The sequence below is a fragment of the Cordyceps javanica genome, chromosome 3 (genome assembly GCF_051103115.1).
Source record: "Cordyceps javanica chromosome 3, complete sequence".
Classification (NCBI taxonomy): Eukaryota; Fungi; Ascomycota; class Sordariomycetes; order Hypocreales; family Cordycipitaceae; genus Cordyceps; species Cordyceps javanica.
This window is the reverse complement of record NC_139297.1, coordinates 3137678-3161572: the sequence shown is the minus strand read 5'-3', so window position 1 is coordinate 3161572 and position 23895 is coordinate 3137678. Positions and strand designations below refer to the sequence as shown.

The following is a 23895-nucleotide window of genomic DNA, read 5'->3' as shown; positions in this document are numbered from 1 at the left end:
TTTCCATCCATGTGCACATACATTGCACCCCATTCCCTCCCAGTTACTCGTCGTCCTGCTCTTCCCCGTCGGCTTCGGCATCCTCGTTGGGATCTTTGGGGTCCTGCGCCTCGTGGAACTGGATACAGTCGTCGATGAAGCTGAGAATGTCGCCGACGCTGTCCTCGTCGGTGACGTCGAGCTTGAGGTAGTTGACCATGCTGAAGCTCTCGATAAGGCCCGCGACGGCGCGGTTCAGGCGGCGGAAGCTCGCGCCCTTCATGACCTGCTCGCGGTCGTCGGGGGCCTTGGACTCGTCGTCGAGGGCCTCGTCGGCGCCGTCGCCGGCGAGGCGGCGGCGCTCGAGCGGGTCGTCGTCCAGCAGGGCGACGTCGGGGGTCAGGAAGTTCTTGAGGTCGCGCTTCTTGACCTGGCCCTTGATGAGGTCCATCTTGGAGAGGACGTTGATGTGAGGCACCTCGAGCATGAGCATGGCGGACATGGCGCTGAGGGTGCCGGCGAAGAACTTGGCGCGGTCGACGACAAAGGTGGCCTCGAGGAGGTAGACGGCGGCCATGCGGATGTCGAGGGCGCCGGGCTGGGAGAGGAAGCGCATGAGGGTGGGCAGGATGGGGATGTGGGTGTAGAGCTCGATCTGGCCGGGCATGTCGAAGATGATGAGGTAGTCCTCGGTGAGGGCGTCGAGGGCCTCGGTCAGCCAGTCGAGGTTCTCCATGAGGAACTCGAAGCAGTAGATGAGGCCGCCGTTGGGGCCGAGCCCGACCTCCTCCATGGCATCCTTGAGGGAGATGAGCTCCTTGATGTCGAGGTCGGGCGTGTGCTCAAACGTCTCGGCGGCCGGGTCGAGGTTGACGTAAAATGCGGATCGACGATTGAGCTGGAGGTGGGTGATGAGGGCGGCGCAAAAGGTGGACTTGGAGTTCAGCGTGTTAGAATTGGTGTCTCGTCTCTCTCTCTCTCTCACTCTTTTGTCCGTCTTTGCGTCACATCATGAACTGTATGATTGGCATGGGGCTGATATGTGTGTACGTGTGTGTGTCTGTGTGCTCGCGCCGCGCGCGAGCTCGCGCACCTTGGCGGTCGATATGCAGTCGCATGCAGACAAGCCAGGACAATGAGGCGTGCGGGGGGTGGTTGGGTTGGATGGGTGAGGTCTAACGTACCTTGCCCGCGCCGGCCGGACCCATCACCATGGTGCCGAATTTACTCATGATGGCGGATGTGAAGGCGTTAGAAATGGGATTTTCTTGACTTTGATATACTCGACACGCGAGCTTCGTTGGCTAGTCGCAATTGCTGGGACAAGGTACAATTTCGGAGCTCTGGTAGTTGTGCCAAAAGATTTTCCGGCGGCGTGGCATGGTGGGGTCGGGGTTCCGGGAGCGGGATGGTGGGTCAGACAGCTAAGTATTTGCTGGCTGGCTGGCGGGCTGGCTGGCTGGAGAGCTGAAAAAGCAAAAAACAAAAAGAGAGGCACGAAAAACCGTTTGTGCTGATGCTGCAGAGAGGGTCAGCGCGGCATCATGACCTCTGCGGCTTATCATTAGTGCAATGCATGCTCGTCTTTTCCTTTCTTCTGCTCCGATCCCACCGACAGCCCGAGACACCATCTGTCCTTTCCAGTGTCCAGACTCCTGCCCCCCCCCCCGTTCTGCCCCTCCAGGGACGAGAATTACGTCCAGCCTACTCCGTCCGTACATGACAAAATTGCAGAGAAGCACCTATCCGTAGTCAGGTAGGTTGGCATGCGTCTCCTACCTACCTTACTATTACCTACCTCCCTACCTAACTACCTACCTATGGACGGACCTTGGCGACTGACCCGCACCACGTTGTCGTGGGCAGCGCTGGTACTGGCGACAGCGATGCAGTCATGGTTTCCCACCGTCACGCAAGAGATGGCGGCACGAGGGGCTCAATCACGACCAGTGGCACGGAATAAATACCGGAATACGCTTTCATTAACCTAGGTGCCTATCAAATGCACCCAAGCTCCGTAGAGGCTACGAAAAGACACAGACAGGCCCAACAAAACTCGCCTTGCCCCTCGTCGCTTCTTCATCCTACTGGTACGGGAGGGGACATGCACTTAGTGGTATAATAGGTACCAAATAATTATCCACCTAAGTAGTTAGCACCTACGGACTGGTATCGAGCAAAGACCCTTGCCTGCTCGACATTTTTCTGCTCCAGTCCTTGTCCCTCTTCCGATGGCGCAATACCCCCCGCAGCTTCTGCGACATCCACCTCAGTCGTGTTCGGTTCCAGCGCCCAGCTTCCAGCTTCCAGCATAAGTACTTAGATTAGCCTCTCCTATTACTTAGTGAGGTAAGTACAGAATGTATTTTCTGGCCTGCTGTACCTGTTCTCCCCCTGTAAGTACATCTTGTAGCTAGGTAGGTACGTAACCAAGTAACCCTTGAGTACTGAATAAGGGAACCAGCAGTCGGGGAGCAATCCGCTATACAGGTACATTGTTAGGTACATTCAGGTCCCTGAGTAAGATAGAAGTACTTCAATTGTTCGCTCCGAAACCAGCAACGCCCAGCATCTTACCATGTATCTCTTGTCCTCCCTTTGCCTGGCCTGCCCCTCCTCGCCGTTAGCGCGATACCTTGCGATTCACATTAGTACCGGCAGATTATCTGTATCGCTGTAACAAAGTCACTTCCAATTACCCCTCCGTGGGTCCGCCGCGGTACTTTGGCCCGCGTTCCTTAAGCCGGCCGAATTTTTCCAGTTTTTTTTTTTTGGCTGCCGCGAGGTACCGACCAGCCTTTTTTCGACAGGGCTTGCCGCTCGTGCAATCTCCCTCCCGCCTTTTTCTTCGCCCGCTTCCCTCACCTTTTTTTTTTCATCCTCTTCTTGTTCTCTTTCCTCTCATCCCAACTTGTCTCACTACGAGGTTTGTACATGCCCGCGCCAATCTTGTTCTTCCCTCACAACAACCATTGTGCTAACGAGCTCTTTGCTGCAACAGTTCTTGCGGTGCCGTCCTCACAGACGACTCTCCCATTCAGAACCTTCTTCTGCCGCTAGCTGTCTCGCCCATCAACTTCTCTCGAATCTCTTCTGAATCTACCCTCACCTCTTTCCTCCTTCTCTTCCTTTTAATTCCCCTCAAAATCATTCACAATGCCTTCCGCCAACGGTACCAACGGCGCCCACTACAACCAGGGTAACTTCCTGTTCACTGTATGTCGCTCAATGCGCCTCCCCGCGGCGTTACCCCTCCCGCATCATCCGCCTCTGTAGCCTCGCTAACCTCATCTCCGTAGTCCGAGTCCGTCGGTGAGGGTCACCCCGACAAGATTGCCGATCAGATTTCCGATGCTGTCCTCGACGCCTGCTTGGCTGAGGACCCCCTCTCCAAGGTTGCTTGCGAGACTGCCACCAAGACTGGCATGGTCATGATCTTTGGTGAAATCACCACCAAGGCCAAGATTGACTACCAAAAGGTTGTCCGAGATGCCGTCAAGGACATTGGTTACGACGACTCCTCCAAGGGCTTTGACTACAAGACTCTTAACCTGCTCGTCGCTATCGAGCAGCAGTCGCCTGATATCGCTCAGGGTCTTCACTACGATGAGGCTCTCGAGCGCCTCGGCGCTGGTGACCAGGGTATCATGTTCGGTTATGCCACCGACGAGACCCCCGAGCTCTTCCCCCTCACCCTCCAGCTTGCGCACAAGCTCAACGCTGCCATGTCCGCTGCCCGCCGTGACGGCTCCCTCCCCTGGCTCCGCCCCGACACCAAGACCCAGGTCACCGTCGAGTACAAGCACGACAACGGTGCTGTTGTCCCTGTCCGTGTTGACACCGTCGTCATCTCTGCTCAGCATTCTGAGGACATCACAACCGAGCAGCTCCGCAAGGAGATCCTCGAGAAGATCATCAAGGCCACCATCCCCGCTCAGTACCTTGACGACAAGACCATCTATCACATTCAGCCCTCTGGCCTCTTCATCATCGGTGGTCCCCAGGGTGACGCCGGTCTGACTGGCCGCAAGATCATTGTCGACACCTACGGTGGTTGGGGTGCCCACGGTGGTGGTGCCTTCTCTGGCAAGGACTTCTCCAAGGTCGACCGTTCTGCTGCCTACGTTGGCCGCTGGATCGCCAAGTCCCTCGTCGCTGCCGGCCTCGCCCGCCGTGCTCTTGTCCAGCTCTCCTACGCCATCGGTGTTGCCGAGCCCCTCTCCATCTATGTCGACACCTACGGCACCTCTGATAAGACCTCGGAGCAGCTCGTTGAGATCATTCGTAACAACTTTGACCTCCGTCCTGGTGTCATTGTGCGCGAGCTCAACCTGGACCGCCCTATCTACCGCCAGACTGCCAAGAACGGTCACTTTGGTACCAACCAGAGCTTCACCTGGGAGCAGCCCAAGGCCCTCAAGTTCTAAGCATTTTGCTTCAGACCTTGACTGGGAAAGCATTCAACAACGCTTTCCTTTACTTGTTTCAAGATAGATGTGTTTAATGTTCTTTTCATGAGGCACCACATTTTCGGGCGGCGTACGGTTCTCAACGAAACCAATTTGGTACACAATATACTCTCGCAAGGACGCGGGGTTTTTTATAGGCGGTTTTTAGCATACTATTTTTCCTTTGTCATCTTCTTTTTTACATAACGAAAGGCCACTTTTTTTATCGGCCACATCATGATATACCAGGAACGAACCGTATTGCGTCTTTCAACAAAGACTGGCAGCGGACCGTTCGTGCATTTGGGAAAACATTACTGCGAAGATTTGCATTTGGGATACCCTTTCAGTAGGGGCGCTTAAGAGAAAGCGTTACGAGCTTGGCGTTTACGGGAACACAAAAGAACTTCAACATCTTTTACTTTCCCGTTTCTCTGACCGAACATGTGCGGATCATTCGGCAGGGCGGGAGAGATGAGCAAATAATCGACGCAGATGGTATGGTCTGTTAGACCTTTGACATGTATGCGGAGATAATCAATGAGAAATAATTGGGAACGCCATGGCTGTCGTGCACTGATTGTGACTGTAAAGGCCTGCGCCAAAGATGCAACTGGTGTGATAAACCCAACCAGCTTTGGCCACTCGCCGGCGCCGGCAAAGTTCAGCTGGCGAGAGACGGCACAGAAAAAGGCTCTCCAGTCGTCGGTCCACTGAGCGGCTTTAGGCCTCAGCCATGCGCCTATGCCGCACATTATTGGCTGGGCAGCCAAAAGAAAGAGAGAGACAAGTCGTAGCCATCTGAGCGCAGATCGAACAAGCCAGCTCCGTTCTAGTCTGCACTGCCCCTGCCAGCAAGCTGTAATGATGAAAAATGGCGGCACACTCTGGAACAATAACCCCACCTCAGCCAAGCTCGAAAAGCTCCCAAGCTTTTGTTGGCCCCCGCCTACACAGCCAGGAAACACGAGGACTGACGACCCTTTCTTAAACTCTTCCATCTTTATTCCCATTCCATACCTTCCGAGTTACTTTTCCTTTCAGTCTCAATCTTGACCAGTAACCTGCTCAATTGAATCATCTACTGGCTACGTGTGGCCTCCAAACCGTCCTATCTTGTCCCCTTCCGGCTCCCCCGCCTTTGATACCCTGCCAACCTGCCTCCTCCCTCCCTCCCTTTTTTTTAACATTTGCGAAGAGCAATCGCAGCAATCCATAAACCGAATTAAGCAAACTTGACGAAGCCTTACCCCCCCGTCTGCCGACTAACAAGATGCCGAACCTCTCGATCCGCAACCTCACCATCCACCCGCTGGAGCTCGTCGCCGCGGAGCGCTTCGCCGCGGAGCGTGTCAAGACTGTGGGCATGCTGTCGAGCATCGGCAGCGCCGTCAGCAACTTCCTCAACGCCACCGAGAGCGCCTCGTCAGAGCTGCGCGTCAAGGCCGACCTGTCGGGCACCGACCGCCGGGACGTGTCGTTCCGCGCAGAGGCCTTTCAGACCGTCGAGACGGACGTGGCGGCCGCGGACCCCGGCGCGGACAACAAGGAAGTCGTGCGCCTCACCTTCCAGGCCGAGGACCACCGCTACGAGACGGACGTGCCGAGCCCGTCGTCGCGGTCGGCCGTCATGCAGAAGCTCGACGACGGGCCGCACGACCTCACCGTCGTCTACATACCCAAGGAGGGCCTCGTGGCCGTCTACTCCTCGGCCAAGCTGGACGCCTGGATGGGCGAGCTCAAGGACGAGTGGCCGCTGCCGTCGCTGTCCCTGCCCGGCACGCACAACTCGCCGACGTGCTACAAGGCGCTGCCCTCGGTGCGGTGCCAGGCCGTCGGCGTGCCCGAGCAGCTGCAGAACGGCGTGCGCTTCATGGACATTCGCGTCTCGGCCAGCAAGGACGATGACCGGCTGGCCCTCGTCCACAGCGTCTTCCCCATCTCCCTGACCGGCACCAAGTGGTTCGGCGACATGCTCGAGGACGTGTACCGCTTCCTCGACGAGCACGGCAGCGAGACGGTCATCATCAGCCTCAAGCGCGAGGGCACGGGCAAGGGCTCCGACGGCGACCTCGGCCGCTACTTGAAGGACGGCTACGTCGGCCGGCGCCCCGACAAGTGGTACACGGAGCCGCGCGTGCCGACCCTCGGCGAGGTCCGCGGCAAGATTGTCCTGATGCGCCGCTTCGGCATAGACGACGACCTCCGCGGCGAGTGGGACGGCCAGGGCTGGGGCCTCGACGCCTCGGCGTGGCCCGACAACTGCGAGGACGGCGAGGCTGGCAGCTGCGCCATCCGCGTGCAGGACTTTTACGAGATCTCCGAGAGCGACAACATTGACAAAAAGGTCAACTTCAGCCACGGCCACCTCGAGCGCGCCGGCGAGCACCACTTCCTGCTCCCCGGCATGGACGGCTACGACGAGGGCGCCCCGCGGCCCCCGTTCTACGTCAACTTCCTCAGCGCCAGCAACTTCTTCAACGCCACCTGCTGGCCGGAGCGCATCGCCGCCAAGGTCAACCCCCGCGTCGTCGACTACCTCTGCACCAGCCACGGCGTAGAGGGCAAGGGGCCCAACAACCTGGGCATCGGCTCGGCCGCCGCCGGCATCGTGGTCACCGACTGGGTCGGTGCCAATGGTGACTGGGACCTCATCCGCTGCATCGTCGGCATGAATGCCCGCCTGCAGCTCCACAACTAGAGGCCTCAGAGCTTGCGACGGCAGTCAACGACTGGCGGGTTTGGTAATATTTTTCTCACACAGGAAAGACAAGTTGACGAGCATCCAAGTAAATGTAGCAATGTGTATTGAATTTGTTTCTTCATTTACTATCTTGTTTCTGCTCGAAAGGGCAAGTCTCGTATCGTATAAACATTACCTAGCGAGGCATGTTAGTATTGCCGTCATGACCAGGAGTGTAAACAACATCGAGGCAGAAATTTCTATAACAAAGTCAGTTTCGGACATCGTATAGATTCGACCGCGCGAGTCCTTACCAATCAGAGGGTGTAGTATTTTCAACTCGCACGGCTCCCATAGGAAGCGTGAGATCAACCAGTGTGAATACAAAATTGAAACATCTCATCACAGAAAAGAGTGTCGAAAATGGGAACAAGATTATTATTTACCTAGCGTAACAAAACAGTTAGCTATCGATTACGCAGATGGCATAAAGATCCCGCCAGGGGAACAGTGTTCAAGAATTGTGCTCAAGTCAGGTGACGAAGTGTCATCCAGAGATCCCACCACCCCTATACCACAAGGTTTGTACGCCTTGCTTTTCTAGGGCATAGGGGCAGCAGGGCTCGATTATGTCCGCCCGTTCGTTCAAATCTTCATCATGATGGCACGTGGTGGTGGGTGTGTGTATGCGTGGAAGTGAATTATTACCTGATGCATCGAGAGTTAGCCGGGTTGCATCATGGAAAGACATCAATGTGTAATGGAAGGAAAAGATCCTAGTCAGACAAGGCTGAAACTTAAACAACGGTATCCACATTATGTATTAAGCATGAGGAATCCCTAAGGCGTCGGTTTGATCATCACTCGGAGGGGGTTTGCATGAAAAGATGAAATGAGCGAACGAACCTTTGGATATTGTACATGGGAATGTTGTTTGGTGTCATGAATTGCAAGTCCTGATCTGCAATCCGGTTAGAACTGATAAGAATGCCATGAAAAGAACATGTTGTGCAAAAAGAAAACTGCTCAGGTAAGTTTAGATAGATTGCTTCTCACCATGGGCTGGTATGAATTGGATTGTTCATTTGTGATCATAATCATCATTGTGCATTGGAAACCGACCAAACACCGAAAATAACGAGAAATATTCTTACCTTAAGGTTGTTCAAAGCCCATCAAATCCCCTTTCGCTGAGCAGCTACGAATCTCGTGGCCTGCTCGAAGCTGAGGTTCATTGACGAGCTCTGTCGTGGTTGAGAGGAGAGAAAGGAAGAGGAATTTTTTCTTGGAGACGAAATAAATGGTAGCTTTGTGGGACTATCCCTTTCTGGGACTAGCGTAGTGATGAGGCAGCCTGTGGCGGTGCAAGCCGGTCACTCCCGCAATCTGGGTGGCGAATTATCGTTTTTGTGGCGCAGTATATAGAGTGACTGCATCCTCAGGTTGCCAAACCGACCTGGATGACACCCTTTCTCCTCATTCTGCTCTGCACGAGTGATTCAGCATCTGCATAGCTTTTTGTCGCCCATCATGGCATACATGGCGGGGATATGGGGGCCAGCGGCCGTCCGTCTCCTCCGTGTTGCCGCCGCGAGAGCGACAGCAGCCGTGCGGGCCAACGTCGCCGACGCCGTGCGGCCACTCTACGGAAAACCACAGTACATTCCCATTCGATCCGGTCCCGCCGGAAGACAGCCTATCCACCCTACCGCCTTTTTGAAGCAGCAAAAGCGCTGGATCTCGCGAGTGTCGGACCAGCATGTTCAGGCGGTTCGCCGATTCCTCAGCACCACGTCCCGCGAAGGCGCTCCCCAGCCATTTCGTCGATCGCAGCTGCCTTCGTCCAATACCTATCGACGGGTCGCACAGTTTTCTGGCCGGGCTCCATTTGCAAACGCCTTGCGCCCAAACTTGACGGGCGGTGCGATGCCGCGCTCCGCAGGTGGTTACGGCATCGGAGGTGGTGGAGCCAGATACTTCTCCCACACTCCTGCGGCACCTGCTCAGGTCGTGCAGAACGTTTCGCAAGCCATGAGAGCCTTTTTCCTCTCCGGCCAGCGTCTTCAGTACGACGGTCTCGGGGCTAACGGCGAGACTCGGTACCGCGCCGTTTCGGCTCTCGAGGACCAGGCCATGCGCAAAATGGCCGGCTTCCCCCGCTTTGCCTCGGGGTCCTTCATTGACTTCAAGCTCAGCCCCACGATCACTGCTCTGAGTCCTCTTGCCGCCGCTCTTATCGAGGCTTCTGACATTTCTGGCTTCAAGGGTGCTGCTCCCTCCGACGGTACTTCTCTCAACACTGAAGGATTCTTAGATGTACTCTCCACCGACTTCGGTCGTGCGCTCAAGGATCTTACTGCCGTATATGCTGATCTCCGTCGGCTTTCTGTGCTTGGTGACCTGCCAGTATCCATGGAAAAAGGCAATGTTCTTCGGGTTCGGTTTCCTGGAGTCGATGTGTACACACTGGAGCGCCTCTGTGACGACATCAGTATTGAACGAGGTGTTCTTGGTCAAGATCCGCAGTTCGAAATGATGCACATGACTCTTCAAATTCCATTTGCACCCGAGTCTGAAAAAGTTCTAACGTCGCCTGGGGGCTCCACCAGATCTGTTCTGGGACCCGGCTCGGAATACGATGCTTTAAGCGATGACTCTTTCATTCAAGAGGCATTCGAGCTTGATGGCAAGCCATGGTTGTCGGATCCAGAGGAGTATGAAAGTCTCTCACCAGCTAGTGGTTCGGTAGAGCATCGTTCCCAGGGATTCGAGGGCCTTGAAGGAATATATAGGTTCCTGGAAGAGTGCGACAAAGCCGAGGGAAGGTTGGGTTGACATTTAAGCTTGGTTGAAGTTTCTGAGCGCGGGATGCCATGCTCTGCCCACTACCATTTCATTTGTTTACCCTGAGATTGATATCCCATATTAAATAAACCAGAAGATTTCTCTTTGTCTAAAAGACGATGATTAACGACATTCTATTGCCCATATCCGGTGGTGACCATCGGCGATTGGCTGGGGGACGGTTTGGTTGTAGCCGTATGCTTCGGCTGGCTGCTTGGAGTTTTGAGGAGATCTGTACTTGTAGAAAGATGCTGCAAGAATAATGCGAATGAGAAAAGATTGGCACAGCACATGTCGCAGTCTTGATTGTTCATTGTGTCGTTGGGATGATGAAATGGGGAGCTTCACTAAAACTTGGCACCAAGGAGTTTGCTGGACCCACTGCAATGGCAGTGAATTTATGGGGGATAGTGTGTTGCCATGGCTTCTTTTGAACCAACATTTCTCTTCTAAATTTTTTGTAAGCCTAAGTATTATCCCCTCTCTAGTTGTTTGATATGCGACTCGACTCATTGTGTATCACACGACACATTCCCGCTGATCGGCAATGTGCCTCAAACGGGGTTTTCCGCTCGCAGATGGCAAGCAACGGAGATTCGGACCCGCGCAGTCGTGCATCTGGTGGCCAGCTGGCTGACGGTGCGCAGGTCAACCTGGTTTTCTTTATCCCGAGTTTATGGGCATGCAAGTCTGGAGTTTGCCCTAGCGAAGTTACTTTGAGGTTTTTTTGGGTTTTGAAGGGTCGCAGTGCTCTTCACTGCAGCCATGTCCATACGTCTATAATTATCGAATTCTATAATTGCCTGGCATCTCATCAACTGCCATGGTCCCCGCCTTTTGTACCGCGCAGAAATGCGAAAATAATTGCGTGAGCGTTGCCTGACGGGAGCCGATAGTATGATACTCAGTGCCCTTGTATACTTCCTCGGCCGATATCTTCGTCCAGTATACGGAGTATGGTTGGAGGGACTAGGAAAACCCCAGGTCGCTCAGGTATGCGGGGCAGCAAAATCTCGGCGGACAAAGCCGTTTCTCAAAAGCAATGGTCATTATACATAAGGCCCACTAGAAGCTGCTATTAACCGTGGTATGTTGTCGTCGAGTCCCCGGTTCCCTAATAAATATTAAATACTGACTCTCCCACTACTCCGCACAGCTCTCGCCTATTGAATGCTAGTTCATCATTGGCTACGAGACGAAAGACTAAACAGCCAAGACGCCACACAGTCAAGTTACATTTGCCTGGCAACCTGGCTGCCTGGGCCTAGAACAGCGACTCTAAGTACTCGCTAAACAGAAACTTGATCGGTGTCCGAACACAACCTCGGCAGAGACCCATCTACCAGGTGCGTGATCGGTAAGGGCCCGGGACGGAGTTTCGGCCGGGATAAGACCCAGTCGTCGCTATTTTTGCAAAACGACAGAGAGCATCCACCATGTTGGCGCTTGACCCAGTGCCCTGCGCAAGATGCCCTCGGCCCCATGCCGACCGAATTGGCTGGGACCGCAGTTGCGTAGCTGGGGACTGGTGGTAAAATTGCCTATGTAGGACTGGTTAGAGTTCTCCACTTGAAGCTTGTCAAGTGCTACTGGGTAATGAGCGGAACTCGTGGACTGCCTGTCATGATTACGGCGGAATAGATTGGTCTCTGCCGAGGTAGCGTCGGACGCCGGTCAACCTTCATTCCAGGAGGTACAAGCCCGGCCTGACCTACCAGTGGTCTATTTGCACAACTGCAAGTTTCTTAGTGGCCATCCGAATCTTAAACCCTCTCCTTCTCTTCGTCGCTAGAATTGCTCAATACGCAGAACCTTGAATTTTGATTCCTTCGACGTTTCAAACACTTGAGAACAAGCTACCATGTCCGGTCCCGGTGTCGGCTTCGAGTATCCTCGCCAGAAGGTGTCCTGGCTGCAGCGCGATCTGCTGCTCTTTGCCAACTCGATTGGCGCAAAGGCTGACGAGCTTCATCTGCTCTACGTACGAAATGGCGACCAGAGTAAACAATCGGCAAGTGTCTGACGGTGATTCTAGGAGCTGCACCCCGACTTTGCCGCCTTCCCCACGTATCCCATCATTCTCTGTAAGGACAATCAGGAGCTCTCGCCCGCCTGTCCAGACGCTAACCCGCCCTTCCACTTGCGAAGCTTTCAAGGGCAGCACACAAGAAGTCATCGACTTCTACGCCAGCAGCAAGGCCGTCAATATCCCGGGTGTGCCCGAATTCGACTACAGACGCGTCGTAGATGGCCAGCGCAAGATGGAGTTCATCAAGCCCCTGCCGACCTCGTCAGCCGGCCGCAATTTCGAGATCCGTACCAAGGTCGTCGGCGTCTACGACAAGGGCAAACCAGGCACCGTCCTCGATGTCGAGACGGAGCTGGTCGACGTCGAGAGCAATGACGTCTACAGCCGCATCCACTCAAGCTCCTTCTTCATCGGCCAGGGCAACTGGGACGGCCCCAAGGGCCCCGCTACTGTCAGCTATCCGCCTCCCAAGGACAAGCAGCCCGATGCCGTACTTGCTCACCAAACCACCGCCGAGTCGGCCCTCCTCTACCGCCTCAACGGCGACTACAACCCCCTTCATGCCACGCCCGAGCCCGGCAAGAAGATGGGCTTCGGCGGTGCCATCATGCACGGCCTGTACTCGTGGAATTCGACCTGCCTCGAGATTGTCCGCTCGCTCGCTGGCAGCAACCCGGCCAACATCAAGGAGTACCAGGCTCGTTTCGCCAGCCCCGTCAAGCCCGGCGACAAGCTTGTCACACACGTTTGGAAGACGGGCGAGAAGAAGGGCGAGTTTGAGGAAATCCGCTTCGTCACCCAGGTCGAGGGTGGCAAGGTTTGTCTTAGCAACGGTCGCGCCCTGGTCAAGACTGTCGGCTCCCCCAAAGGCAAGCTGTAGAGGCTGGAATGCGTAGGCGATAACAGCGAGCCTGATTAGTATAGCAAATAATATAGCCATTGAATTTTATTTCATTATCAAAATTGCAAGTAATCTGGGACGCGCTGCATTGTAGCCTCAAAACTGTTGCACTGGTTTTTGGCCCCATATAGCTACGAGAGCTCGAGTGTCCACACCGACCCGGTACTGCTTCATCGTTATTCTGCTGCCTGGCCCTTCATCACCTGCCAACCCAGCACGCCGCTGATTAGACCTCAACAATGCTACTTTTATTATAGACAGAAAGATTGCTGGCGTCATCTAATAATGGCCGTGAATACACACTACCTGGGAGAGCGCCTATCCTACGACGATGCGCTGTGCACCGTCCGCTACATTGGTGAGGTCGCTGGCGCGACTGGCGCCTGGCTAGGAGTCGAATGGGACGACAGCACGCGTGGCAAGCACAACGGCTCGCACAAAGGGACGCGCTATTTTCAATGCAAGTATCGAGGCATGACCCCGTGATGCGAGAGAGCCCGCACGACTGACTCGAACTCCCAGGCATCTCCGAGTCGCCGACGGCGGCATCGTTTGTGCGGCCAACTCGACCCGCAGACGCCCCTGTGAGTTTCGTGGCCGCGCTCAAGGCCAAGTACGTGGAGGAGGAGTCCGAGATGAGCGGCGTGTCCGACTCCCAGATCAAGTTTGCGGGCAAGGTCGCCGAGGAGGTGGGCTTCGACAAGGTGCGCCGCCAGATGGCGCAGCTGGACGAGCTCAAGATGGCCATTCTCGACGGCGTGCACATGGCCTTTGCACATCGAGAGGGCGAGCAGACGGTGGCGCAGGTGAGCCCGAAGCTCTCACATATCGACATTAGCCGAAATTTGTTTGAAAGTCTTGCCCCGGTTGTGGAGATCTGCAAGGATCTCCCCGGCCTCAAGAAACTGGCTATCAAGTACGCACTTCTCTGCTCCTTGTTCTACAATGAACACAGGTGGGAACTAACACGGCCTCAAACAGTGGGAATCGGTTCCAGGGAGTCCTAGACGACGCTGCGCTCGAGAGTGTCGGCACCGCGTTTGCGCAGGTCACGGAGCTAGGCATCGGAGACAATATGCTAGGCTGGGAAGCAATCTGCCGCATCGCTATCGCCTGTCCTTCACTAACAAACTTGGCCGCCGGCGCTAATTATCTTTCACGGCTCACCATTACAGATTACCGTGGTCTGTCAACAACTCTCACCACACTCAATCTGGAGTACAACAGCTTCACGGCGATTTCCGACCTAGCCAGCCTAGCATCTCTCACCTCACTCCGCAACCTCTACCTCAAAGGCAACAACATTCGCAGCCTGTCATCCGAAGAGACGCGCTGTCCCGTGTTCTCAAAATCCCTGCAGTATATTGACGTGTCGTACAATCAGGTTCAAGGCTGGGATTTTATCGACCGCCTTACCGAGCACTTTCCTGGATTGACGGCGCTGCGCATCAGCCACAATCCCGTCTATGATGCCCGCACGGCGCACAATGCACCGACGGCCACGGCGGACGAAGCGCACATGCTCACTATTGCGCGCATCGGCCAGCTACAGACGCTCAACTTTTCGCAAGTCACCACCAACGACCGCAGCAACGCAGAGATGTTCTACCTCTCACGCATCGCCAAGCAGCTCGCCACGGTGCCCGAGGCCGCCGCGTCTGCGGTGCTGAGCGCGCACCCGCGCTACGCAGAGCTATGCGACCTGTACGGCGCGCCGGACGTGGTCCGCGTCCAGGAGGTGAACCCGGCGTTCTTGGAGGCGCGCCTGGTTACGCTGGCGCTGCGGTGCGCGGGCCGCGACGACAAGACGGCCCGCATCCCGCAAGCGTCTGACATGTACGCCGTTAAGGCGCGTGTGGCCAGGCTGTACGGCGTCTCGCCACTCAGGCTCCGCCTGGTGTGGGAGACGGGTGAGTGGGATCCCGTGGCCAAGAAGCCTGGTGACGACGGCGACACATCGGACGAGGAGGACGAGGACGAGGAGGCTGCCATTCGAGTCAGCGAAGACGTGACCGAGGACACATATGGTGAAAAGCTGGCCGACGCCCAGCCGGGGAGGTGGGTAAAGCGCGAGGTTGAGCTCCGCGACGGGCCGCGACAGTTGGGGTATTGGATAGACGGTCTGGATGCCAGGATACGAGTAGAACCGCTGTGATGGTATCGAAGCCTTGACATGAACAAACCAATAAATGGCTGCCGGGTTTTTTATCCACGTCACTTGGAATTCAAGCCAAAAAATCTGCATTCACGGAACAGAGGATCCAGTACCATCGACAGCTCGTTCCTTATATACACATCAGGGAGCCTGCAGCCCGTACTAACTACTTGTAAATGGCAAGACGATTGGTCCGAAGCTCTGTGCTAATGATGAAGGGGAAAAAACAAAGGATCATGGCTGTCGATATTCGATTCAAACATAGAGAGCAAGAAAACAGAATGAAAAATCATGGATCAATAAATCGGCAATTTGGCAACTGTAAGTGTACAGAGTGGCGAAGCTCCCTCACTGTAAGCAACAGCAAACTAGCATCAAGACATTGATTACCTACCCTTGATCAAGGATCCAGTACACGTTACCAATTTTTTCTCATTCTTCGAAGTCCGCCGTAATTTCACTTACAATTATGGTTGACCCTCAGGCTCGTTCCTGCTAAATCTTCCCATAGAGATGCTTGGTGAGCATCGCCGAAATGGAGATAACTCACGGGGGCCGGTGCTGACGTATCCGTTGACCGGGCTGGAAAGACGTGTCCGGGGTACCGACCGATGCGGTGCCGCGCCCTCGCATGGCGGGGTTTATATTCTTACTCGCGGGCTCCGCGAGCTTATTACTTAGGGGGCGAGGAAGCGTGTTTGCCCTGTAAGGAAAAGTTTGTAGTGCCATTGATGGCGGAGGTTCAGCCGGAGAGCCACGGAATAAGCTACCACGGAGTTAAGCCCGCCAGACCGGACGTGAGGCCCACCGGCATGGCAGAGCTGCCAGACCCGGACTTAAAGCTAGTTCGACCATCATCTGGTGTACGATCGAGGTTGGAGCTTGTCAATCTGGTTTTACAAAGTGTAGTCGGGGGGAGGGAGGCTGGCAAAGTATAAATACCGGCCTGAATAGCCACTGGGATCCAGCACTTTTTGAATCATCTTAATCAAAATTAGTTGACTGATAGCCTCAAACTTCAACGACAATCTCAAGCAACAACGCAGACAGTTGAATAAGCTACAAGCACCGCGCTGTCACACTACGAACATTTCAAATTACGGATTCATAATGGTACAGATTCTCGGAAAAGAAGTCGGCTCTACCGGCTACGGCCTCATGGGTATGTTGGTCCCGACGAAGAAGCCGCGAACCCTCAAGCGGACTGCTCTAACAAGGACGCCATGCCAGGTTTCGGCTTCGCCAAGGAGAGGCAGACGCTTGACGAGGTCATTGCGACGATGAAGGCCGCCTTTGACCGCGGGTGCCGGCTGTGGAGCGGCGCCGAGTTTTACGGCCCGCCCGACTGGAACAGCCAGCTCTTTATCAAGGAGTACTTTACGCGGTACCCCGAGGACGCGGCGCACGTCATCATCTGCATCAAGGGCGGCCTCGACACGGAGAGGCTGGCACCCGACACGAGCGCGGCCTTTGTGCGGCGGTCCATAGACAACATCCTCGCGCAGCTCGGCGGCGCCAAGTCGCTGGACATCTTTGCCCTGGCGCGCCGCGACACCACGTCCGACTTTGCGGCGACGCTGCGCATGATCCGCGAGGAGTACGTTGACACGGGCAAGGTGGGCGGCGTCTCGCTGAGCGAGTGTTCTGTGCAGACCATCGAGGACGCTGTGCGTGTGGTGCCCGTGCAGTTGGCGGAGCTGGAGCTGAGCCTGTTCACGACCGACATCCTGCACAACGGCATCGCCGCCGCGTGCGCCAAGCATGACATTCCCATTATGGCATATTCGCCTGTAGGCCGAGGTGTAAGTCTCTCTCCCCTCCGCTACCTAATCGCTTCTACAAAGAACAAGAAGAAGGAAACATGCAGCGGGACCTCTTTGGAAAATGCTGGTCCAGCAATGCTGATTCTTTCCAGCTACTCACGGGCGCGGTCAAGAGCGCCGCCGACATCAAGGGCCGGCTGGGCATGTTCCCGCGCTTCCAAGGCGAGGCCCTCGACCACAACCTGACGCTGACGGCGCAGGTGCAGACGCTGGCCGCGCAAAAGGGCTGCACGCTCGCGCAGCTCGCGCTCGCGTGGGTGCGCAGACACAATCATCACGACGGGCTGCCGGCCGTCATCCCCATCCCTGGTACGACGTCGATTGCGCGGGTGCAGGAGAACACGGCCGACGTGCAGCTGACCGATGACGAGTTTGCGTCGCTGTCCAAGCTGGCCAACGAGTTTGAGACGGCGGGCGACCGCTACCCGTCCATGTTCCCTACCAACACGTAAGCAGGGAACAGGGGCATTGGGCGGTTGACGACCCTGAAAACATGTTAGCGTACGGCTCTTGTAATAATATAGCACATGAACATGAATGAGACAAGTCATTGACAAACTATTTGAACAAATAATTTGCAACATAATCAGCTGTGTAAGTTGTCCGCAGAATAGCTTAAAGAATAAAAATAATCTCAAGCCTCTCAGAATTGCAGAATTCAATTAAAAATTGAACCATCATATAAACAAGAGAGATGAAAATCATGAGGAGTCTATGAAAGAGGACAATGCAAACTTACAGTCTGTAGAAGGTAATTGGCGACTATCGCGACATGACCGTCTGGGCCGCATACTTATCCTCGTGGTAAGTGAGTGAGAAGATGAGTCGACGAATTGGACTATGCCAATAAATTTGGCAGGCCACAGCCATTACACGTGACGATGGGTCTACACTGTGGAAACTTGGAGAACGAATCTATCAGGCCTTACCAATCAGCCACATCACGTGGTTCCGCCACAGAGATGTGGCGCAAGACAATGCCTGGCTGGCTGCGAACAAGCTTCAATTTGCCGTGTCACTCACTACATTATTACGAACGGCCGTCATTCAACCGCGGCGCAAGATTTATATTCTGCGAGCGCCCTAATCGATCTCGAGCCAACCCACCATCTCCCGCCTTTCTTTTTGTTTTTCTTTCGGCGCGATATCCGCAAACTGAAGCGGCGTTTCGTCATCTTTTCATTCCCCAACCGCCGAGTCTGGTTCCTTTTCCGGGCGCGCGCCGCTGACCGAAAAAGCTCAAGCAACGAGAGTTCCGAAGGAGGAGAAAGAGAAGGAATAGAAAGAAGAAGAAGAGCGTCCGAGAGCGTACAGAGAGACTGCCAGCGCTGCCGCAACCATGGCCAACTTTTTGGCCTCCATCTTCGGCACCGAGCAGGACAAGGTCAACTGCTCGTTCTACTTCAAGATTGGCGCGTGCCGGCACGGCGACCGGTGCTCGCGCAAGCACGTCAAGCCGTCGTACAGCCAGACGATCCTGATGCCCAACCTGTACCAGAACCCGGCGTACGACCAAAAGAACGCGAACCGCATGAATGCCTCGCAGCTGCAGAACCACTTTGACGCCTTTTACGAGGATATTTGGTGCGAGCTGTGCAAGTATGGCGAGCTGGAGGAGCTTGTTGTGTGTGACAATAACAATGATCGTGCGTCCTTTTCCCTTCCTGCGTCCTTTCATCCACCAAACCCCCCCTCCCTACCTCTCTTCTCTCTCTCTCAGATCGCTAACGCTAGCCTCTCACCCAACAACCAGACCTCATCGGCAACGTCTATGCTCGATTCAAGTACGAGGACGCCGCGCAAAAGGCGTGCGACGAGCTCAACAGCCGGTGGTATGCCGGCCGGCCCATCTACTGCGAGCTCAGCCCCGTGACCGACTTCCGCGAGGCCTGCTGCCGCCTCAACTCGGGCGAGGGCTGCATGCGCGGCGGCTTCTGCAACTTTATCCACCGCAAGAACCCCAGCGACGAGCTCGACCGCGACCTGACCCTCAGCACCAAGAAGTGGCTGCGCGCCCGCGGCCGTGACGAGAAGAGCGTGAGCCGCTCCCCGACGCCCGAGCCGACGAGGCGACGGTGGTAAACAAGGCAAGGCGGGGACAGAAGAACAAGAGCTAGAAAAGAAGAAAAGAAAATGGGTGGGTGGATTGCAAGCAAAAGAGGAGAGAAAAACAAAATGTATACTTGAATGGCGTTATACGGATCTCTTTCTTTTCTATTTCAACTTCGGGATTTGGGGAGTATGCGTTTCATGGAATAGGGTGCATCAGGCATCAAGACGTACCGTGCCGTGTGATACATGTGGGGAAATAGCACATGTTAGGAGCATGCTCTCACTCAAATTTATACAAGACCATTTGTTGCATTGAACCCATGTCTTTTTCGTCTTATTGTACATCACTACGAGTATGGTGCATATCTCATCGCGTCGCATCAAGTCCACGAGCCAATTCCAACAAGTCATTGTCTCATGTTGAATGCTGGTAACAATGGTCGTCAGGTATTTTATGTAAGTGTTCCGTGCTACCCAAAACAGACCTACCCTAAGGGGGAAAAAAAGAAAGAAAGATGCCACACCAAAATGACATGCGTTAAGCGCAAATATCTCTAAGTAAAAGTAACTAAATAGGAAAAGATGTCATGAAGCCTCGACGGGTAATTAAAAGCCCATCAAGGCCTACAGGATGCACTGTTTAGCATCAGAGGGCCCCTTCAGTCGCAGGCAAGAAGCCACCCGCCAAATTACAAATCAATCAGGGATCCCTCGGCGGGCTTTCCTGTCTCCTTGAGCATGGCCTCAATGTCATCAGCCGGCTTGACGGGTGGCGGAGCGGGCGATGGAACAGGTGCGCTGTTGCTGCCTAGATCGATGAGGTCGTTTCCAGGGGTGGGCTCGGCGGCGTGGGGGATTGGCGCTGCATCGTTGGGGATTGGTGCTGCATCGTTGGGGATTGGTGCTGCATCGTTGGGAATCGGCGCAGCGTCGTTGATGGGAGTGGCCAGTACTTGACCAGCTTTCTGTCCGGGCAAAATGGGGTATATGGATAGAACCTGCGTTGTTTGTTCCTCGGGTGAAGCCGAGCTGTCACTACAATACCAGTTAGCGAATAAGCGTAGTAATCATGTCTCAACAGTAAACGCACATGTGGGCATCAATGATCCATTCCAGGCCCTCTTCGCCCTGCTCGGACTCTTCGGCAGAGGGTTGCACGGCGCGGAACAGTCGAGGTTGCCATCCCTTGTTTTCTTGGGCGCGAGCAGCAGCCTCTTCACGCTGGCGGTCCTCGATCTTGGTCTTCTCGTCAGTGGCCACTTCGTGGTTGCGCTCCCTGACAGCCTTGGCCGTCAACTCCCAGAGTCTTTGGGATTCGCGCTCTTCTTGCTCGGCAATTGGCCGGGCTTGGGGGTCGCTAGGTTTGGCGTGTGTAGCGTCAAAGAACATTTCGCGGTGGCCGGTCTGTTAGCCATATTAGTGAATTGTCTCGCAAGACATGCCATTACACGGAGGGGGTGAAGAACGTACGGCGACATTCTTGAGAAACATTTCCTCGTGCCACATGCCGGAGATCTCGTAAAGCACCTCGCCGGTGCTCTCGCGCTTGATGACGCCACCGACGGCGTTGTAGGTGCCGCTCACCCAACCCTTGGTCTTGAAATCGAGATCGGCCGTGAGATCGAGCTCGGGGCAGCGAACAAAGCTGTGGTCTCCAAGTTCGTACTTCATCTTGCCAAAGAGGATGCCACGGGCATACATGTTAGGCTGGGTAACGATGCTGCGACGAATATTAGTCTTGTATGTTGTGCGCGGATTGGTATTCGGGGTTACCGACTATCTCTCGCCCTTGGTTTTATCCTTGCCTCTGTTTAGCAGGCTCAAAAAGGCAATACCTTCCATCATGCTGGCGGCCGAATTGCCGAGAAACTTGCTGCGGGGCTTGAGGGTACCGTCAATGCGAATGTGGTGGTCGGGAGCCATGTAAAAATAGCTAGACTTGGGCGGGTGGTGCGATGTCTGCTCGGAAATATAGTATGCCTTCTTGTTGTCGGGCAGGTCCCAATAGCAGGAGAAGATTTCGCCGAGAATGGGGTTGAGGGGCTTCTTGACGCCGCTGGAGAATATGTTAGCGGGGGAGGGGGCAATCGGTCGGCAGAAGCAAGGGGAGAAGCATACGGAGGTCGAATGTGCCAGCCGCTGAGATAGAACTTGACGACAGAAACGAAGCGCTCGACGTCATCGTCTATTGTGGGGATGTGTAGGAGCATTTCCGGGTGGCACATGAAGCTGCGAGGCACCAGTCAGCAGGTGAAGGAGGGCAATGGGGAGCTTGGCTGTGAACGAACTTTGTTATTCTCTCAAGCATACTGCGCGGCTCGAGAATAAAGGTAGGAAGGACAACGCGGCTCAAGTCGGCGCCAGGGCGAAGCTGAGATATGATGTGCGACAGTACTGCGGGGGAAAATGAGTTAGCAAGGCATGTTGGCGGGCACGACGCGGCACGGCGGGATCGAGCGCGGTGCCGCTGAGCATGTAGAAGTTTGAGTCCAACGCACCGTTTCCCTGATCGGGCTCCATGATTTGAGTGTCATCGTCTGGGTCGGACCTGCTGCCGTCGTCTACCGAGGCCCGACTGCCCGCTTCAGCAGAGCCAAACCAACCTGTTAGCATGATGTGAGGACGCGCGAGCCGCGGGGTCTTTGGTTCCGAGGGAGATGAGATGGGTACGCGGATTAAAGTTGGCCAAGATGAAAGGAAAGGAGGGGGGGGGGAGATAAAATAGATAAATCGGAAAAATAAAAGAAGCAAGAAAAAAAAAGGTGGGAAATGAGGTTGTAGACTTGGCTGTGGGACTGGTCAAGCTTAACCCGGCATTCCCGAGCTCAGATCAGCTAGCAAGGCCGGTCGGGGTAGGTAGAGTGTGAGAAGACGACACGGTTTGATAGAGACAAGGCAAGATGTCGCGGTGTCAAGAACTATGTCGCGTGCCTCTTTGGATGATGATGCGGGACGAGGAAGAGACGAGGTAGAGCAAGTAGAACTAACTGACTTTGAAGAATGACGAGAGCGGATGACTTGGCAACAGGGTTGATGGAGGGGCAAAAGGTGGGAAGACAGACGCCTGTAGCGGGCACCAGACACCAAGTAGCGGAGCTAGCAGCGACTGAGCCAAGCAGCAACCTGGTAGACCTGGTAGAGTGTGCAGGTGAAGCTGGGTTGTGTGGTGTTGTATTTGAAAACGGAAGAAGAAAAGGATGAGGGAAGTGATGAAGCAAAGAAGGAGAAAGCAAAAGACTTACCTCGTTTACGGCCACCCGAAGATACAAGTCCAAGTAAGGTCATGATGAAGTGATGTGAGAATGGAGAAGGTGAGAAAGAAGGAGACGAAGAAGAGAAAGAAAAAGGGAGAGAATGAGAATAAATCCAGAAATCCAAGTTCAGAAATCCAGAAAGATTTGCGTTGCGTCGTGCCGGCTTGTGGTGGTTTGTTTGGTGGTACGTCGCCGATGAGTCTTTGGCGTGTGGAGGGGCTTCAGAGCGCAGACGGTGGGGTGGTGGAAGGATATGAGGAGGAGGGGCGGGGAACCTTGTAGTTTAGTGGCTGCCTGTAGGAGGATGAGGAGGACGAGTGGTGAGAGAGCCTTGGGAGGCTGAAAATCCCAGCGCGCCGATCCGCTGTGGGTGGCTGCTTGTGGGTGGGCTTGGAGTAGGCGTCGTGTTGTTATAGTGGTGGTGATGGTGGTAGTGGTGGTGGTGATGTCGTTCAGTAAAGAAAAGTACCTTGGGTACCAAGAGGTAAGTAGGTCAGCTAGCTGGAAGTGGTGCCGCAGCTGGGTCAGGTAAGTACTTATTAGCGTTGTCACAGCGTTTGGTGTAGCGTGATTGTGCGCTGTCGTGAGCTCTTGTCCCGCCCAACCCGGAACGTCTGACAGGGCGTCAAAACCACCAAAATTGACCTTTGGGATGGCTCACTTCAGGTCCGTACTTATAACAAGTGTGCTCAGGTATATAGTTCGATTCGGTACCACCCAAGGTGCGTACCCCACCCGATTGTTTGTTTGTTGGGGCGGCTGTTTGGCTGCCAAAGAGCTCGCTCGTGCCAAGTACCTTAGCAGCTTAGGTAGTGAGTAAGTAGTGATGCAATGCAACTCGTCTCGCACCCGATGCTGGCCGCCGTGACAAGCCGAGTCGAACAAAAAAAGAAAATAGCGGCAAGGGCTTCTTTGACCTCTCTTTTTTCTTGGGGAGGTCCCGTCTTGCTCCTCGTCGTCTTTCTTTGTTGCTCTGATGGATCGCTGCCTTATTTCAGCCAAGGTCAGCCTGTAGGTAGCTCCAAGACGTTACCACCAGGTAGCTGTGCTGCTCGTTTCTGGCCTATCAAAGCTGCTGGCACGCAGGCAGGCAGGTAGGCAACCTCTCGACCTTGCCGAATGACGTCTTCTTCTGTCCGTCTCGTCGCTTTGTCGTCGCTTTGTCGTCGCTTTTTCTCGGTACGGCCGCGCGGCTGGATGGCCTCTTTCTTGCTCGAGCTGACAAGGGGAAAGAGAATAAAGAGAGCAAAACAGCCGAAACGATGCAGGCGATCTAGAAGAAAAGAAACTCGCTATAACTAACGCTCTACCAAGGCCAGAAAAGATACAAAAATTGCTGCCTCGGTCTCATCAACCTGCCCAACTCCACCCAATCCCGCGCCCAAGCTCCATCAACGTCCGTACCTCGAGTGTCGTCATAGGTATCAGTAGGTAGCCAGCTCCGGACCATCCAGACCTAAACTAATATCCTTACAGGTCCTCCTACTGCAGCAATCACTCACTAACTAGGTAGTTCGCCTCGCACTTGGCCCGGCTTCCCTTTCACCCACTCATCCATCCATCCATCCATCGTCCATCCGTCCGCCATTGCAATCCACCGCCTATACAGCTTCCCCCCCGCCGATTTCAACGCATAGAGACAACGCAGGCACAAAGAACAACGCACCAGTACGACATCTCACGACTCCGAAACTACCGCTATACTCACTCACCTTCTAGGTCATTCT

At 54.8% G+C, this 23895-nt stretch overlaps 9 protein-coding genes across 9 annotated transcripts; 7 read left to right on the top strand and 2 right to left on the bottom strand.

The window, feature by feature from the left end:
- Positions 1–43: 43 nt before the first annotated feature.
- V2A60_005153 (protein GPN3) lies at positions 44–1211 on the bottom strand (the record flags this gene model as incomplete). Its single annotated transcript, XM_083256466.1, has 2 exons — positions 44–913; positions 1164–1211. 2 exons carry the CDS (start codon positions 1209–1211, stop codon positions 44–46), a joined length of 918 nt encoding a protein of 305 aa, XP_083112592.1.
- Positions 1212–3135: 1924 nt separating this feature from the next.
- Positions 3136–4406, top strand: V2A60_005152 (S-adenosylmethionine synthetase; the record flags this gene model as incomplete). The annotated part of the gene is made up of 2 exons (XM_083256465.1): positions 3136–3195; positions 3279–4406. The coding sequence occupies 2 exons, from the start codon at positions 3136–3138 to the stop codon at positions 4404–4406; spliced, it is 1188 nt and encodes a 395-aa protein (XP_083112591.1).
- Positions 4407–5700: 1294 nt separating this feature from the next.
- On the top strand, positions 5701–7128 carry V2A60_005151 (PLC-like phosphodiesterase; the record flags this gene model as incomplete). The annotated part of the gene is made up of 1 exon (XM_083256464.1): positions 5701–7128. The coding sequence occupies one exon, from the start codon at positions 5701–5703 to the stop codon at positions 7126–7128; it is 1428 nt and encodes a 475-aa protein (XP_083112590.1).
- A 1512-nt stretch (positions 7129–8640) lies between these two features.
- Positions 8641–9945, top strand: V2A60_005150 (uncharacterized protein; the record flags this gene model as incomplete). The annotated part of the gene is made up of 1 exon (XM_083256463.1): positions 8641–9945. The coding sequence occupies one exon, from the start codon at positions 8641–8643 to the stop codon at positions 9943–9945; it is 1305 nt and encodes a 434-aa protein (XP_083112589.1).
- Positions 9946–11815: 1870 nt separating this feature from the next.
- V2A60_005149 (HotDog domain-containing protein) lies at positions 11816–12863 on the top strand (the record flags this gene model as incomplete). The annotated part of the gene is made up of 3 exons (XM_083256462.1): positions 11816–11935; positions 11990–12038; positions 12103–12863. 3 exons carry the CDS (start codon positions 11816–11818, stop codon positions 12861–12863), a joined length of 930 nt encoding a protein of 309 aa, XP_083112588.1.
- Positions 12864–13169: 306 nt separating this feature from the next.
- V2A60_005148 (uncharacterized protein) lies at positions 13170–15039 on the top strand (the record flags this gene model as incomplete). The annotated part of the gene is made up of 3 exons (XM_083256461.1): positions 13170–13344; positions 13407–13800; positions 13866–15039. 3 exons carry the CDS (start codon positions 13170–13172, stop codon positions 15037–15039), a joined length of 1743 nt encoding a protein of 580 aa, XP_083112587.1.
- Positions 15040–16149: 1110 nt separating this feature from the next.
- Positions 16150–17314, top strand: V2A60_005147 (NADP-dependent oxidoreductase domain-containing protein; the record flags this gene model as incomplete). The annotated part of the gene is made up of 3 exons (XM_083256460.1): positions 16150–16201; positions 16270–16841; positions 16955–17314. The coding sequence occupies 3 exons, from the start codon at positions 16150–16152 to the stop codon at positions 17312–17314; spliced, it is 984 nt and encodes a 327-aa protein (XP_083112586.1).
- An 887-nt stretch (positions 17315–18201) lies between these two features.
- Positions 18202–18944, top strand: V2A60_005146 (zinc finger CCCH domain-containing RNA-binding protein; the record flags this gene model as incomplete). Its single annotated transcript, XM_083256459.1, has 2 exons — positions 18202–18508; positions 18616–18944. 2 exons carry the CDS (start codon positions 18202–18204, stop codon positions 18942–18944), a joined length of 636 nt encoding a protein of 211 aa, XP_083112585.1.
- Positions 18945–19603: 659 nt separating this feature from the next.
- Positions 19604–21527, bottom strand: V2A60_005145 (OSBP family protein; the record flags this gene model as incomplete). Its single annotated transcript, XM_083256458.1, has 7 exons — positions 19604–19949; positions 20005–20318; positions 20385–20634; positions 20692–20970; positions 21033–21143; positions 21203–21308; positions 21413–21527. The coding sequence occupies 7 exons, from the start codon at positions 21525–21527 to the stop codon at positions 19604–19606; spliced, it is 1521 nt and encodes a 506-aa protein (XP_083112584.1).
- Between the last annotated feature and the right edge of the window lie 2368 nt (positions 21528–23895).